Here is a 14,498-nt window from a genome sequence, read left to right as displayed (position 1 = left end):
AGCTGGGAGTCCCCATCCCCTCCCCACTGCCCAGCTCTGGATCCCACTCCTCCTGCCCCAGTCTCCCCGCCCCCTCCCTTCCCCTCGGTGGCCCGTCCCCTTGCCCAGCCCTCTCCCTCCTCCCAGGTCCCTGAGGGTCTTTCTACGCTCAGTGCCCTCTGGAGACGTCCACACTGTGCCCGCTCCATCCCTGTCCAGCGCTAACCCTTGGCCCCTCCTGCTGTCCTTTGCCCCTACCTGGGATGCTCCCATGGCCCCCTGCCCACCTCCAACCCGGCTCAACCACAACTGGCCCTTCAGGTCTCCCCTTATCAAGAGCAGCGTAATAACAGCTACTCGGCTCTGCCGGCGCCCGCGCCGAGGGCCTCCCGTGCGTGAGCCTCCCCAGTGTCCTGCTCCTGCGGGCTGGGCCTCGTAGCCCTGGTGTCACGGACCAGGAGACGGGCTCAGGGCAGTCAGGAGGCCGGCGCGGGGGTGGGGAGGCTGGACTTGTGGCCAGGGGCAGTCCCAGCGCTCACTCCTCTGGGCTCAGGGCGTCTCTGCTCGGCCGCGTCTTGTGATCCTGCCCCAGCAGTTCCCACCACGCTGATGACACAAGGGACGGATCAGGTGCGTCCTGTCAGGTGTGCATCTGCCGGCGCCGTGGGAGGGCGCGGAGCTCAGCCCAGGCCACCCCGCCAGCAGAGGCGAGCGTGGAGCCCAAGCTTGGGACGGCTGCACTGTTCTCGGTCTGCCTGGCCGGAACTGCGGCTTCCGGCTTCCTTCCTGCCCGTGCGCCCCACGCCTCGGCACGTGGGGTCCCTGGCACATATGGCGCAGTCCAAAGTCCTTCTCACCTTCCTTTCTCTCTCTCTTTTATTTTTATGTATTTGAAAGGCAGAGGTACAGAAAGGGAGGGAGAGAGAGCGAGCTTCCATCCACCTCCCCAAGTGGCTGCAATGGCCAGCGCTGGGCCAGGTCAAAGCCAGGAGCCAGGAGCCTCATCTGGGTCTCCCAGGTGGGTGCAGGGGCCCAAGCACTTGGGCCATCCTCTGCTGCTTTCCCAGGTGCATTAGCAGGGAGCTGGATTGGAAGTGGAGCAGCTGGTACTTGAACTGGCGCCTGTGTCAGGATGCCGGCATCACCTGCTATGCCACTGTGCTGGCCCCTACCTTTCCACACAGCCTGGATGTCCTCTCCCTGGGGAAGCCTCCCTGACCCCACACGCCAGGCCGGCTGCCCCACCTGGGCTCCCAAGGGCCCTGAGTGCCCGCCGCTCCCACCCCCTGCCTCCCAGGTGCCCCGATCCATCCCCTTCAGCACGGAAGCTTCCAGAGGGCCAGGGACCATGTATGACTCAGCCCGCCCCTCGGCACCGCCCGCACCGCCCTGGCACACAGGGGATTTAATAAATATTTGTTGGATGAATCAAAACAAGCCAGGTCTCCGGGGCACGAGGCAGGAGGGCCACGCATCGAGAGTCAGGGTTTTATTGCTGAGTTTCGGGGAGCGGCTCAGATGCGCCCAATCTCCCTCAGCTTGGCCACCAGGTCCTCGGTGGTCTCCACCTTGACGCCGGCTGTGCGCTGGGGAGGGTCCTCCACGCTGACCACGGACAGCCTGGAGCTCAGGTCCACACCCAGGTCCCCGACCTTGAGCACCTCGATCTTCTTCTTCTTGGCTTTCTGCACGGGGAGCCACGGGTCTCAGGGCTGCTGTGGCCCCTGCCTGCCCTCTGCGGCCACCTCCCCCGGCACGCGAGCCCCTCTGCTCTCCCGGGGCCAGGCCCGCTGTGCACGGGTCCTGGTGGCTGGGACGGCCCGGGAGGCCTCCCCCTCTCAGGCTGCACAGCACTGGCAAACCCGTCCTCTTGGTAGGAGTCGCTCAATGGATTTGCGGCTGGGATGATCCACTGAGCCCTCCTCATTGGCTGGGATGACCCACTGACCCCTCCCCATTGCTGGGATGACCCACTGAGCCCTCCCCATTGGCTGGGATGATCCACTGAGCCCTCCCCATTGCTGGGATGATCCACTTAGCCCTCCCCCTGGGCTGGGATGATCCACTGAGCCCTCCCCATGGGCTGCGATGACCCACTGAGCCCTCCCCATGGGCTGGGATGACCCACTGAGCCCTCCCCATGGGCTGGGATGACCCACTGAGCCCTCCCCATGGGCTGGGATGATCCACTTAGCCCTCCCCCTGGGCTGGGATGATCCACTGGCCCCTCCCCATTGCTGGGATGACCCACTGAGCCCTCCCCATTGCTCGGATGACCCACTGAGCCCTCCCTATTTGCTGGGATGACCCACTGAACTCTGTGGGTCAAGCTGACCCAATGAGCCCATCCGCCTAACCACAGTTAGTGAACTCTGCCTAAAGGACTTCATGAACCCGCCTTAAAGAGCCAGGTCCAATGAATCCTCTTCATTTGGCCAAGATTACCAATGGGGTTTTTCCATTGGCTGGATTGACTGCCCAGGGAAGCTTTCTATTGGCTGTTTGGGCTGTCAGCGGCACCTCCCTCCAGCATCCCGCCAGCATGCCCTGCCCCCAGAGCTCACCATGATGTTGGGCAGCGTGGCGTAGCGGGGTTCGTTGAGCCGCAGGTCAGCGGTCACCACGGCGGGCAGCTTCAGGCGCAGGGTCTCCAGGCCCCCATCGACCTCCCGCTCCACCCGTAGCTTGTCACCCTCCAGCGTCACCTGGGAGGCGAACGTGCCCTGAGGAGAGTGGGCGAGGGCCTCAGGTCAGGCGCAGGCTGGCCTCTGCGCATCTGGAAGTGTGGGTGAGTGAAGAGGCGGCAGAGGCCGGCCTGCGAGGGTCAGGATGGGGTGGGGGGTGCACAGAGTCATGGGGAGAGAATGGCAGAAACACATCTGGGGCCGGCGGGTTAAGGCGCCCCACGGTGGAGCACGGTTTGGGCCGCACTGGAGCCAGCCCCCTGCTCCGCTCCTGGGGAAGCAGCAGAAGATGGCCCGAGTGCTCGGCCCCTGCGCCCACGTGGGAGACCGGGATGGGGTCCCAGACCCGGCTGTTGTGGCCATTTGGGGGGTGAACCAGCAGATAGATCTCTTTCTCTCTCTCTCTAACTCTGCCTTTCAAATAAAACATTTAAAAATATCTTGGAGGGTGAACCAACGGCAAAAGGAAGACCTTTCTCTCTGTCTCTCTCTCTCACTGTCCACTCTGCCTGTCAAAAACAAACAAAACAACTAAACAAACAACTATAGAAAGGGTGTGTATCCCCCTTGGTGTGGAGGCAGATGTCCTGGGGGCCTGTCGGTGAGGAGTGCCCGCTCCCCACCTTAGCGACCGCGAGCACCCAGGGGCCCACCACTAAACAACCAAGTGTTAAACTAGCAAACCCTGTGGGAGCTCTATCATTCCCACTTTACAGATGTGGAAAACTGAGGCTGGGAAGCTGAGTAACACGGCCACCGTCAGCCAGTGCTGGGGGATCAGGGAGCTGCTGACCCAGCCCCCCAAGAGCTCCCGAGAGCCCCTCCATCCGGCCAACAAGAGCCTGGTGTGCTGGCCTCAGCCTGACCCAGCAATTCCTCCCCCAGGCGCCTGCCGTGGCTCACCCTCTGTCTAGCGCACGCTCTCTCCCCTCTCACTGAGTCACTGACGGACCTTCCAGGTCTTGCTGTGACTATCACAGAGCCACAGCCACACCCGAGCGCCCCCGGGCTGGCTCTCGGACACACTGTGGCCGTGACTCTGGCCATGGTCTCCGGCAGAGGAGAAGGCGGTGACCCAGTAACCACACACCGGGGAGGAAGGGCCAGGAAGACCGTGACCCGACGGCAGGAGAGAGACGGGGCGGGTGCTTTGCAGAATCATCTAGAACCATGGCCCTTGTCCACGTGCGACTGCTGAAATGAGGGTTGCACGGGGGAGGAATAATTGGAACTGATATTGGATGGGGCAGCTCTGTGGCGTCACGGGTAAAACGGCCGCCCACAGTGCCGGCATCACACATGGGCGCTGGTCCGAGTCCCGGCTGCTCCACTTCCGATCCAGCTCTTTGCTGTGGCCTGGGAAAGCAGTGGGAGATGGCCCAAGTCCTTGGTCTGGACTGGGATATGCAGTATCAGGTACTACCAGGGAATTTTGAAGACAATTCAAAAAAATTGTAAGACATTGATTACATGTTTGATAAGGCTTTAGATACAATGGGGCTACATAAAGCATTACCCCACAAGTCCGGCCTGTTCCTTTTCCTGGACTGGAGGAGCTGGGGTTGGGGTGGGCACGAGCACTTCACATGGGGCCGGGAGGTCCCTCCAAGCAGGGGCTGACAGAGGCCGGCGGGCAAGAGAAAGCAGGAGGCCCCCCAAGGAGCGGGGAGAGCCGGCTGGTCCCGAGCAGGTGCGCCCCGCTGCACCTCACCTGTGGCCAGTCCAGAAACCCGGCCGTCATCTGCCCCGTCTGGTTACAGTCATCGTCGATCGCCTGCGAGGAGAGAAGAGGCCAGCCACGCATGAGGCTCAGTGCGGCTTCCCAGGCACCAGCCGGGGCTCTGGCTAGAGCAGGGCCCAGTGCGCTTCTGCCACCGTGGCTCCCAGGGTGGGCTCTGTGGGTCGCACAGCCATCGGGCTCTGCCCTGCGCTGGGGGCACGAGTGGCCACGGGCGAGCTGGACCTGGAGGGATCTCCTCACCTGGGCCCAGAGGTGAGCGGCCACTTGTCCGGGGCCCTGTGCCCCACCTTCGCCCCTGTATAAATGTTCAGACGCCTCCCGCGAGCCAGGTCCTGGGCCCGTGAGAACATCCTAGTCCCTGGCTCTGGGGATGGGAACTTGCTTCAAGCTGGCCCAGACGGTCAGCCCTGGGAAAGCGGCGTCGCTCACTCCGTGAGACGTGAGCCCGCAGGTGCAAACCCCAAGCCGAGCCAGGTGAGCAGCCCACCAGGCCACCTGGGCGCCCTGTCTCTCCCTACTGGGCCCCAGGACCCTGCTGCCCCTGTGCCCGGTCCACCTGTCCAGCCTCCACTCCCCCTTCCTCTCACCCCTGTCTGCTTAGGCTCTAATGACGTCCCTCCTCACCCCTCCCCCCGCTGAGGAGCCGCCAGGAGGATGGGCGCCCCCTGCTGGGAGCACCGGTGTGCTGCGGGGCGTCCTGGCCCCAACTTCTCCCCAGACCCTCGGCCTCCCGGCCCCAGTCCAGTCCTCACAGCCTCCGGGCTCTCTCTGTCAGAGCTGACCCCGGCACTCGGCCTCGGCAGCCGGGGACCAGGTCACAGCCTCCGCGCCCGTCTCGCCCAAGGACCTCCAGGGACCTCGGTGACCCAGCGTGACCGTCCCCTCCCCCTCAGACTCAGGGCTGACTGCGAAGGGCCAGCTGCTCAGCTCCCCAGGGCCACCTGCGGTGTCTCTCATAGCCCCGCCCTCCGAGCAGGGTGAGGTGGGCGGGCGGGCGGGGGGGCGGCACACCCACCTGCTTGCCCAGCAGCACCAGGTCCACCTTCTCCTTTTCAGCCAGCTTGGCCAGGACTCGGGCCACCTGCAGGGGACCCAGGCGGTCCGCCTCTGCGGGGGGCACCTCCACGTGGATGCCACGGTCAGCGCCCATGGCCAGAGCCGTGCGGATGGTCTCCTGCGGAGGGCCAACGGGCTCCACTTGGGTTCTACTCCCAGGAGGAGCCCGAAATCCAGCCCCGGCCCCTCTTCCCCAGCCCTGTCTCCGCCCCTGCCAGCCCCGGTCCCTCCTCCCCAGCCTCAGGGCCCCGCCCCCGCACACCTGGCACCGCACTGGCCCCGGCCCCGCTCCGGAGCTAGGGTGATGCCCTCCTTCCCCAGCCCTGGCCCCGCCCCATCCTTCCCCAGCCCCTTCTCCCGCAGCTCCAGAGCCCCGCCCTCACCGGCCCCAGCCCCACCTTCCTCAGCCCTGGCCCGCCCCCGTGCACCTGGCCTCAGCCCCAGGGCCCCCGGCCCCGCCCCCCACTGGCCCCACCACTCCTCCCACAGCTCCAGGGTCCCACCCCCATGGCCCCTCCTCCCCAGCCTCAGGGCCCCGCCCCAGCTCAGGGTGATGACCTCCTTCCCCAACCCTGGCCCCGCCCCCGGCCCTGCCCCACGCACCTGGCACTGCGCCGGGCCGCAGCTCACAGCGATGACCTCCTTCACCAGCTTCTTCTCCTTGAGCCGCACGGCCTCCTCCACGGCGATCTCGCAGAAGGGGTTCATGGAGTGCTTCACGCCATCCGTGACCACGCCGGTCTTATCGGGCTTCACCCGGATCTGCCCAGCCGGGGGAAGGGCGCAGGGTCAGGCCACAGGGCAGGCCCCGCCCCCCGGACCCTGGTGCCCACCCCGTCACTGAGGGCCAGGGCCTCGCCCCGGATCGCACAGCTGCAGGGACAGAGCCGGGCTGCAACTCGGAGGCGGAGGCGGGGCCGGGCCGCCCTCTGGACTCCGCCGCGCTGCCGGACACAGGGTCAAGGTCACAGCCCCCGCCGCTCCTCCGGCTGAGGCTTCTCACGCTTGCTTGCTAGCTGTGACGCGTGCATTTTACAGTACCCCAAGTGAGGCCCCGGCCCAGTGAGCCCGGTGAGCGGCACGCGGTCACGTGAGCCCCGCCTGGATCCCGGAGCTGCCGGCCCAAGGCGACACAGAGGTCACCGCCTGACCCTGCCGCGAGCCTGGCCGAAGGCACCTCGGCCGCCTGGGTGTCTCGGGTCACCTTAGCCTCGCTGCACCAGCCCAGGCCTTGTTGTCAGCTCCGGGGCAGGACCTGCACGGCCTCCTGAGGACACATGGAGACGCTGCTGGGCACCAAGTGCTGAAGGGGCGCCATGCGGGAGCCCCCTCACATGCCTGGGCATGGCTGCCTCTGGGGCTCTGCAGGGGCCCCCTGGCCCACGGTACCGGTACCGGAGAAGGCCGGGTGCCTTCAGGTGGGGCCACCATGACAGGTGCAGTAATGGCCCCCACAGACGGCCTGGCCACGGGACCTTCCCCGTTTGACATGAGCTTGCCCTGGGCCCCAAATACAACCCCAAAGGACGCTGCAGGGGCCCCGGGAGGTGAGTTTGCCCTGGAGGAAGAAGGGGGAGGGGAAGGGAGTGAGTGGGGGGAGGGGGGAGGGAGGCAGAGCCATTCCCTTACAGGGGTTGCTCCTTAGACCCTGCCCCTGTGCGCCCACTCACTCACCAGCACAGAAACAGAATGGGAAACCCTCTCTTTAGGGGCCAGGAGGAGATGGAGCGGGGGCCCGGCCCCAACTCCAAGGGCACAGAGGTGAGAACTTAGCACCCAGCACCTGCTGTCCGAGGAAGGCCTTTGAGGCCTGAAAGCACTGTTCGTTTAGATTACGTAAGGCAGGAAACCCTGGCTGGCCTGAGAATCGGTAAGAAGGGTTTTTGGGTTTTTTGGTCTCGTGTATTTCGGAAGTACCCAAAGCAGCCAGGACCCGCTTGGGCAGTGCTGTGGCGTGTTAACTCGCTTCACCCGGCGGCCTGTAGTCTGGCCACTGCCCGTCCCACCCTCACTTCAGATGGAGTGACCGAAGGGCAGGGAGGCCACGCGCCTTGGCCAAGGGCCCCTGGCGACGACGCCTGCGGTCTGTCCCCAAGCGTGCCCCGGCAGGGAGGACAGGGCCTCGGGACCGGCTGCCCTGTGTCCAGGAGGCTCCTTGTAGATTCCTGGCAACTCTTCTCGAACCCTGGACACAGCCCCAAGGGACTGGATTGGATGCAGGCTGTCCTCGTGCGAGGCCGGCCACGTGCTGGGGCACAGAGCCAGCACAGCAGCCGAAGGCCACGTCGGGGGCAGGAGGGGCAGCCAGCAAACCTTCCCATGAGGCATCTGGAGAACACAGGCCAGAGGGGGTGCCGCAGGAGCCCCCAGGGAGGCGGAGGCCGTGGGGACGGGGAAACAGAGGCACCTGCCTTCCCGCGCACACCACCTGCCCTCAGCGACTCCAGTGTCCCCCGCGACCTCCAGCAGCGCCAGCCACCACCTAGCACGCGCCTCGCACTGCCCCGTTTCCAGTGGTGCACCTGCCAGCAGCGAACACATCCGACGAACTCTTTCCACTGCCCATCCGATTTCAGAGGAAGGGGACGGGCACTAAAGCAGTAGGGGGTAAATTCCACTGTACGGCAGAGGGGGGACCCCGGGGACGGTGGCTTTAAGCAGGCGACCACAGAGGTTTCGGGGTGAGCAGTGCGACAGCTGCCAGGCTGGGGGTGGAAGGTGGGTGTGGCCACGAGGGCATCAGGGTCGACAGGACCCCAGCCCGGTGTGGCAGGGGGGCTGGGCGGTGGAGGCAAGCCAGGGTTCTGCAGGGGCCCTTAGGCACACCTCGGTAACCTGAGGAGGTACGTGGAGGGCTTCCTGGAGGAGGAGATGCTGGAGAATCGGATGCTGGGACCGGAAGCTGAGGGGGAGGGTGGAGCAGGAGGGGCCAGAGCCGGGGGAAGGAGGAGCAGGTGGAGTGGGGGTCCCAGAGGGGACATGGCCGCCTGAGCCGGGCCGCAGGGATCCCTAAGGCCAGGCTGAGGGGAGAGACTGCGGGTGAGGGAGGAGGTCCAGGGGAGAGGACCCCGGAGGTGTGCGGATGGCATCCAGGCCTGGTGTTCCGGTAGCTGCAGGGTCTGGATCCCCTGTTCCAAAAGGGGCGTCGACGGACACGCCCAGACGGGATGGAAGGGGGGCAGTGTGCAGGCGCAGGTGCAGGGGTGGGCGCAGGCGCAGACGGGGCCGAACACGCTGGAGGCACCCGTGCGCCTGGCTGTGTCGGACTGAGTGCAGACAGATCTGCGCCCAGGCCCGAGGCAGAGGGGGGACTGCAGGAGTCCAAGGGCGGGGGGCTCCAAGCAGGAGCGCGGGGTCGCGCGACCCCTGGAGAAGCGCCACTCCGCCCTGGCCCACGCCGCGGGTGGGAGCGGCAGGCGGTCCGGAGCTGGGCTGGGTTTCTGTCCTGGCTGTGGGTGCTCTGGCGAGGACAGGGCCACCGTGGGCCTGAGCACCCGGGCTGCGGGCGCAGTGGACCCCACATGGGCAGCTCAGGCCAAGCACTGAGAGAAACGGAGGGGCTGCTTCCCGCCTCCAAGCCGGGCTCTGGCGACCTGAAGCCCCTGCCCCAACCCCCAAGCTTGACCTTTCACCCACGTCGGCCCCTCCCCAGCCAGAGCCTGGGCGCTCACCCCCGGGGGCCGCGGACGGGGAACGCCGGCTTCTGGGGGTCCCCCCAGGCTGCACGCTCCGCGGGCTGCGTCAGAAAGCTCGCCTCGGGAGCCACGCGCCGAGTCCGAGCGAGGAACCGGGAGGTGGTGGACGGGACCCCCGGCCCTGGCCCTCCCCGGCCGGGTGGGCGCGCCGTGCCTCAGTTTCCCCGCGTTAAGCAAGGCTCGTGGCTGCTCCGGCCGCTAGGACAGTCATCGGGAGTGTGTGCACGGGGTCGCGACCTCACAGTCCTCGGCGTCTGCCCGTGACTTTGACGTTTGGGTCAGGGGTTACGAGCAGACCCCCGCCCTCGGCGCGCTCGTGATCCCGGAAGCCCACGGCCGCGGGGCACCAGGAAGCAGGAAGGGGGGGAGGCCCCGGTCACCTTCACGGCGAAGTCGATAACTCTCTTGACAGCCACGAGCGCGCGCAGCTCCGCCATCTTCCCGCAGCAGCCAGCTGCCGGGGCCGGCGGCACCCCGGACCTCCCCGCCCGAACGCCCCGCCCCCCCGCCCCTCTCTGCGCCTGCGCGCCGCGCCGCCCGCCTCTCCGCGGCTGCGCAGTCCGCGCCCCGCCCGGAAAGGTGACCAATCAGGAGGCCGGAGGCAAGGAGGGGTGTGGCCAGCGGACGCGGACCCCTGGAGAGCCGATCTGGAGCGGGAGGGGGACGGGGCGTGGCCAGAAGGGGGCGTGGCGGGGAATTAGGGGAAAGGTCGCGCGGGGGCCGGCCGCCTGCCCGCGCCCTTTGTTCCCGTGGCCCCCGGGGGCGACCCCAAGTCAGCCGCGTGCACGGCCCCCGCCCCCCGTGGCCCTGTGCCCCCGAGAGGCGCGCGGAGCCGCGTGGCCGAAATCCGTTCCTTTATTCCGCGTCGGGACGGGCTGCGCTCACAGGCACACCGGGAAGCCGCTGATGGCGTCCGTGCTCTGCACGATCATGTCCGCCAGCAGGAAGCAGAAGCCTGGCGGGAGGGGAAGGGGTCCCGGCGCGGGGGCTGGGGGCGCGCGGCTCGGCCAGCTCTGCGGGGCGGGGTGGGGGCGGGGCCGGGGAGGCGGGGCGGGGCCGGGAAGGCGGGGCGGGGAGGGGAAGGGGTCCCGGCGCGGGGGCTGGGGGCGCGCGGCTCATCCAGCTCTGCGGGGGCGGGGCGGGGAGGGCGGGGCGGGGAGGGGAAGGGGGTCCCGGTGCGGGGGCTGGGGGCGCGCGGCTCGGCCAGCTCTGCGGGGCGGGGTGGGGGCGGGGCCGGGGAGGCGGGGCGGGGAAGGCGGGGCGGGAAGGGAAGGGGTCCCGGGAGGGGAGGGGAAGGGGTCCCGGCGCGGGGGCTGGGGGCGCGCGGCTCGGCCAGCTCTGCGGGGGCGGGGCGGGGGCGGGGCCGGGGAGGCGGGGCGGGGAAGGCGGGGCGGGAAGGGAAGGGGTCCCGGGAGGGGAGGGGAAGGGGTCCCGGCGCGGGGGCTGGGGGCGCGCGGCTCGGCCAGCTCTGCGGGGCGGGGTGGGGGCGGGGCCTGGGAGGCGGGGCGGGGCCGGGAAGGCGGGGCGGGGAGGGGAAGGGGGTCCCGGTGCGGGGGCTGGGGGCGTGCGGCTCGGCCAGCTCTGCGGGGGCGGGGCGGGGGCGGGGCCGGGAGGGCGGGGCGGGGAGGGGAAGGGGGTCCCGGTGCGGGGGCTGGGGGCGCGGGGCTCGGCCAGTTCTGTGGGGCGGGGGCGGGGCCGGGAAGGCGGGGCGGGGGCGGGGCTCCGGGAGGGGCGGGGCGTCCCAGGGCAGTGCCCCCTCTCCCCGCGGCCCAGGTTACCCGCGAGAATAGAGAAGGGTAAAGCCAGCCACCCCAAGAAATAGGACCAGGAGAAGAAGACGTCGTTCTTCCAGGCAGTCTTCACTGTGTAGCCCGTCAAGGCGATCAGCAGCAGCAACCCTGGGCCGGCCCGCCAGCGCCTCGGGTGAGCGTGGCCAGGCGCAGGTGGGGCCGTCGCGGGCCCGCCCACGCCTCGCCGTCCGCCCCTCCGCCAGCCAGGCCCCCGGGCCCTGCCCACGCCTCGTCGTCCGCCCCTCCGCCAGCCAGGCCCCCGGGCCCTGCCCACGCCTCGCCGTCCGCCCCGGGCCTCGCCCCTCCTCCAGCCACGCCCCGGGCTCCGCCCACACCTCGTCGTCCGCCCCGGGCCCCGACGCTCCTCCAGCCACGCCCCCGGGCCCCGCCCACGCCTCGCCGTCCGCCCCGGGCCCCGCCGCTCCTCCAGCCACGCCCCCTGGCCCCGCCCACACCTCTCCGTCCGCCCCGGCCCCGCCCCTCCGCCAGCCACGCCCTTGGGCCCCGCCCACGCCTCGCCGTCCGCCCCAGGCTCCGCGGCTCCTCCAGCCACGCCCCTCCGCGCGGCCTCCCGCCCCAGTCTGTCAGGTCACGCCCCTCCTCCCGCCCCGGCCTGTCAGGCCACGCCCACCCCTGCCAGCTCCGCCCCCGGGCCCCGCCGCCGTCTCACCGGCGAGGAAGAGGAAGGCGCTCGTGACCTGGCCCCGCAGCGACTCCCCCTGATGGCACAGAATCTTCATCCCCATCACCGTGGCCACGATGCCGAAGCCGGTCGCCAGCACCATGCACGCCCCGGTCACGGCCAGCATGGCTGCGGGCGAGCGGGCCGCGTCAGCCTGCAGCACTGGGCGCCCCCACCCGGGGCCGGGCGCGGACCGAGAGGCCTGGAGGTGGCGCGCGCGGAGGGCGGACGCCGCCCGGCCCCGGCCGCTCACTCTGGCAGGGGATGTTGGAGCAGGTGCCGTGGCTGCACTCCTGCCACAGGCCGCTGTGACCCCCATGGTGGCGCGTCCAGTAGTTGCTGGCGGTGGACAGCACCGTGAGGATGTTGGCCAGGAAGCTGAGGCACGCGCCGCCCATCTGCAGGCTGTGTTTCACTCCCATGCCAAGGAGGCTGCTGCAGGGGCCACACGGGCAGGACTGGCCACCACCTCCCGGGCACGCCCACGACGCCCTGCCCCCGCCCCGTGCCTCCCCGCTGTCCCGCCTGGGGGCCCTGAGACCTGTGGCCAGGAAGCCCCATCTGCCCAGTGCCGCCGGCCGCCCCTACATACACACACGCCCCTGAGTGACTCACAACACCCAGCTCTCCAGGCCGCCTTAGATACAGAGCCCAGGGGGGCCGGCTGGGGGCCGGGGTCTCTGTGAGGCACAGGAGTTCCAGGGCCCCGCCCCGGGGGCCGTTTAAAGGGATACCCCCACCCCAAGCTCAGAGTCACACAGCCGGCCTGGGATGGGAGGGAGCGTGAGAGCCATCTTCTAGAAACTTCTCTCCCCTTGTCCTCTGTGCTGTGCCCTCTCAGAGCCCCAGGCAGGCGTCTCCCTCCCCCCCCCCCGATGCGTATGGGGGTCTCCCCCCAGGCTCCATCCTGCACCCTCTTCCAGGTGAGCACCCCACTCCCGCAGCTTCAGAGAGAGGCCCAGACCCCATCTCCAGCCGCAGGCCTCTCCCCAGGCCCTACACAGGAGTCCCCAGGACTTGGCGCTCAGTGTGGCTTCCACAGACCAGGCATGGGGGTCCGGACCCCTGGGTGCCATCTGGGCCCCCTTCCCGCCTCTGCACGCAGCCCTTGGATCCCCAAGTCGCGCTCCTGCGCTCTCAATCCGGCTCCTTCATCCCCGGCGCTGACCAGGCCAGGCCCTGTCTTCCCGCGAAGCACCCCCTCCCGTGGTGTTAGAGACCCTGGCTCCCACCTGCCTCTCACCTGCATTTCCCACTCCCCACCCCTACCTTCTCCACCCACTGAAAACTCCTGGCCTCTCCAGGGGAGGGGGCTGTCTTCAGTACCTGCAGTGACCTCTATCTTAAAGTCTCCATTGAATTCACCCCCAGAATAGCCAGAAACCAGCAAATCTTTGTTGGATCAATGCAGAGACAAGGGAGGGGGCTGGGGAAAGGGCTGGGGGGAAGCCAGGTGTTAATCCGGGCGAGGCTTTCAGAGAACCGGGCTCCGAATTGATCCTGCGTCGTTCGCTGCTGCTGCTCACACGGCTTCATAGCCAGACCGGCGCACTCCGCAGAGAGAGCTCAGGCTCAGGGCACCTAGAGCGCCAGAGAGCCTTTAAACACTTGTGTCCCCCCCACCCCAAGCTGGGTCCTCCCCACCCCGGAGTCCCTGGGGCAGAAGGCTGGGTGGTTACCTGCCCACAGCAAGAGGATGGCTGATACCCAGCCCAGGTAGAAGGACCAGGAGAAGAAGGTCTGGGTCTCGGGGTGTGGAGGCTGGCCCCACCGCTCGCTGGTGTACACGGCCATGGCCACGACCATGGAGAGCGCTGTGGGCGAGAGACAGCTCTGCCTGGGCACTGGGACTCAGGGGGTCCCGGCGCCCAGGTCTGGCCCAAGTCCTTACCTGCAGCAAAGGCTGAGATGGTGGGGATGAGGTGGCCACGGCCCAGGGCGGACAGCGAGGGGACATAGGACAGGGCCAGGAAGCCCACCGCCACCAGGACCCACACGGTAGCCAGGACACTGAAGGTCTGCGTCACATGGATGTAGCCTGCTCAGAGACAAGACTTAGTGCCCGCGCCCCCCGGCAACCCACCCCATAACAGCCCCGGCCCCCTTACCTGCCACTGGGTCCTGCGGGTCTTTGGGCCACAGCCCTGAGTGAGCCGAGGAGGTTGGCCCTACGGCCACGAACCAGTAATCGGTGCTCAGAGCGATCACTGTGCATGCCAGCCCCAGGCAGCCAGCCAGCAGGGCGAGGCTCCGGTAGGGTTCCATGGGGTGCGCGTTGGGTGTTGGAGAGAGGAGGGGGCTGTGCACGCAGACCCCGGGGGTCCTCAGAGCTCAAGAAAGCGCGGGCAGCTGGCAAGCGGTCGGGAGTGTGGAGGCTGGTTTGGTTTCACAGTTTCTAGCAGCCTCTTCACACACCCTCCCTTCCTGGGTTGCACAGACAACGGTCCATTCCCCTCCTAGCCCGGGTGGGGGGAGGGCTCTGGGGGTGTCGGATCGGTGGTTTGGGTGGTGGCTTAGAGCTCGCCTCTCTGTCGCAGGTTCTGGTCGTCCCACCCCAGAAACCCTCAATACCAGACAGGGCTTCCTGGAAGGGGTGAGAGAGAGAGAGAGAAGCTAGGGGCCTGCGAAGTAGGAAATGGCCAATCAGGCTGGGGCAGGAGCTAACTGGGAGGGGAGATGTGGCCAGAGGGGACAGTTGGGGATGTGTCACGCTTTCCTGTGGTTCTGCAACTTGTCCTCCAGGGACAGGAGGGGCCCTTCTCTAGGGTCTCCACCAGAGGAAGCCAGGGCGGGGGGATTTGTAACTCCAGGCCCCAAGGGAGGAAGGGGCAGGTGGGAGAGCTAAGGCTCCTGGGTTTCCCATTTGGGAGC

At 68.2% G+C, this 14,498-nt stretch overlaps 3 protein-coding genes across 3 annotated transcripts; all 3 read right to left on the bottom strand.

The window, feature by feature from the left end:
- Nucleotides 1-1,453: 1,453 nt before the first annotated feature.
- On the bottom strand, nucleotides 1,454-9,646 carry ETFB (electron transfer flavoprotein subunit beta). Its single transcript, XM_062177098.1, has 6 exons — nucleotides 9,536-9,646; nucleotides 6,064-6,222; nucleotides 5,420-5,578; nucleotides 4,375-4,437; nucleotides 2,544-2,702; nucleotides 1,454-1,664 (listed from the first exon to the last, which is right to left on the bottom strand). The coding sequence occupies exons 1-6, from the start codon at nucleotides 9,590-9,592 to the stop codon at nucleotides 1,494-1,496; spliced, it is 768 nt and encodes a 255-aa protein (XP_062033082.1). The 5' UTR covers nucleotides 9,593-9,646; the 3' UTR covers nucleotides 1,454-1,493.
- Nucleotides 9,647-10,036: 390 nt separating this feature from the next.
- On the bottom strand, nucleotides 10,037-12,049 carry CLDND2 (claudin domain containing 2). Its single transcript, XM_062177830.1, has 4 exons — nucleotides 11,881-12,049; nucleotides 11,616-11,756; nucleotides 10,934-11,053; nucleotides 10,037-10,110 (listed from the first exon to the last, which is right to left on the bottom strand). The coding sequence occupies exons 1-4, from the start codon at nucleotides 12,047-12,049 to the stop codon at nucleotides 10,037-10,039; spliced, it is 504 nt and encodes a 167-aa protein (XP_062033814.1).
- A 1,100-nt stretch (nucleotides 12,050-13,149) lies between these two features.
- Nucleotides 13,150-13,892, bottom strand: NKG7 (natural killer cell granule protein 7). Its single transcript, XM_062175897.1, has 4 exons — nucleotides 13,736-13,892; nucleotides 13,519-13,665; nucleotides 13,307-13,441; nucleotides 13,150-13,208 (listed from the first exon to the last, which is right to left on the bottom strand). The coding sequence occupies exons 1-4, from the start codon at nucleotides 13,890-13,892 to the stop codon at nucleotides 13,150-13,152; spliced, it is 498 nt and encodes a 165-aa protein (XP_062031881.1).
- Nucleotides 13,893-14,498: the final 606 nt, after the last annotated feature.

This window comes from Lepus europaeus, chromosome 19 (assembly GCF_033115175.1).
Source record: "Lepus europaeus isolate LE1 chromosome 19, mLepTim1.pri, whole genome shotgun sequence".
In the NCBI taxonomy this organism is placed as follows: Eukaryota; Metazoa; Chordata; class Mammalia; order Lagomorpha; family Leporidae; genus Lepus; species Lepus europaeus.
Note: the sequence above shows the minus strand (reverse complement) of the source record. Positions and strands in the feature narration are given on the sequence as shown.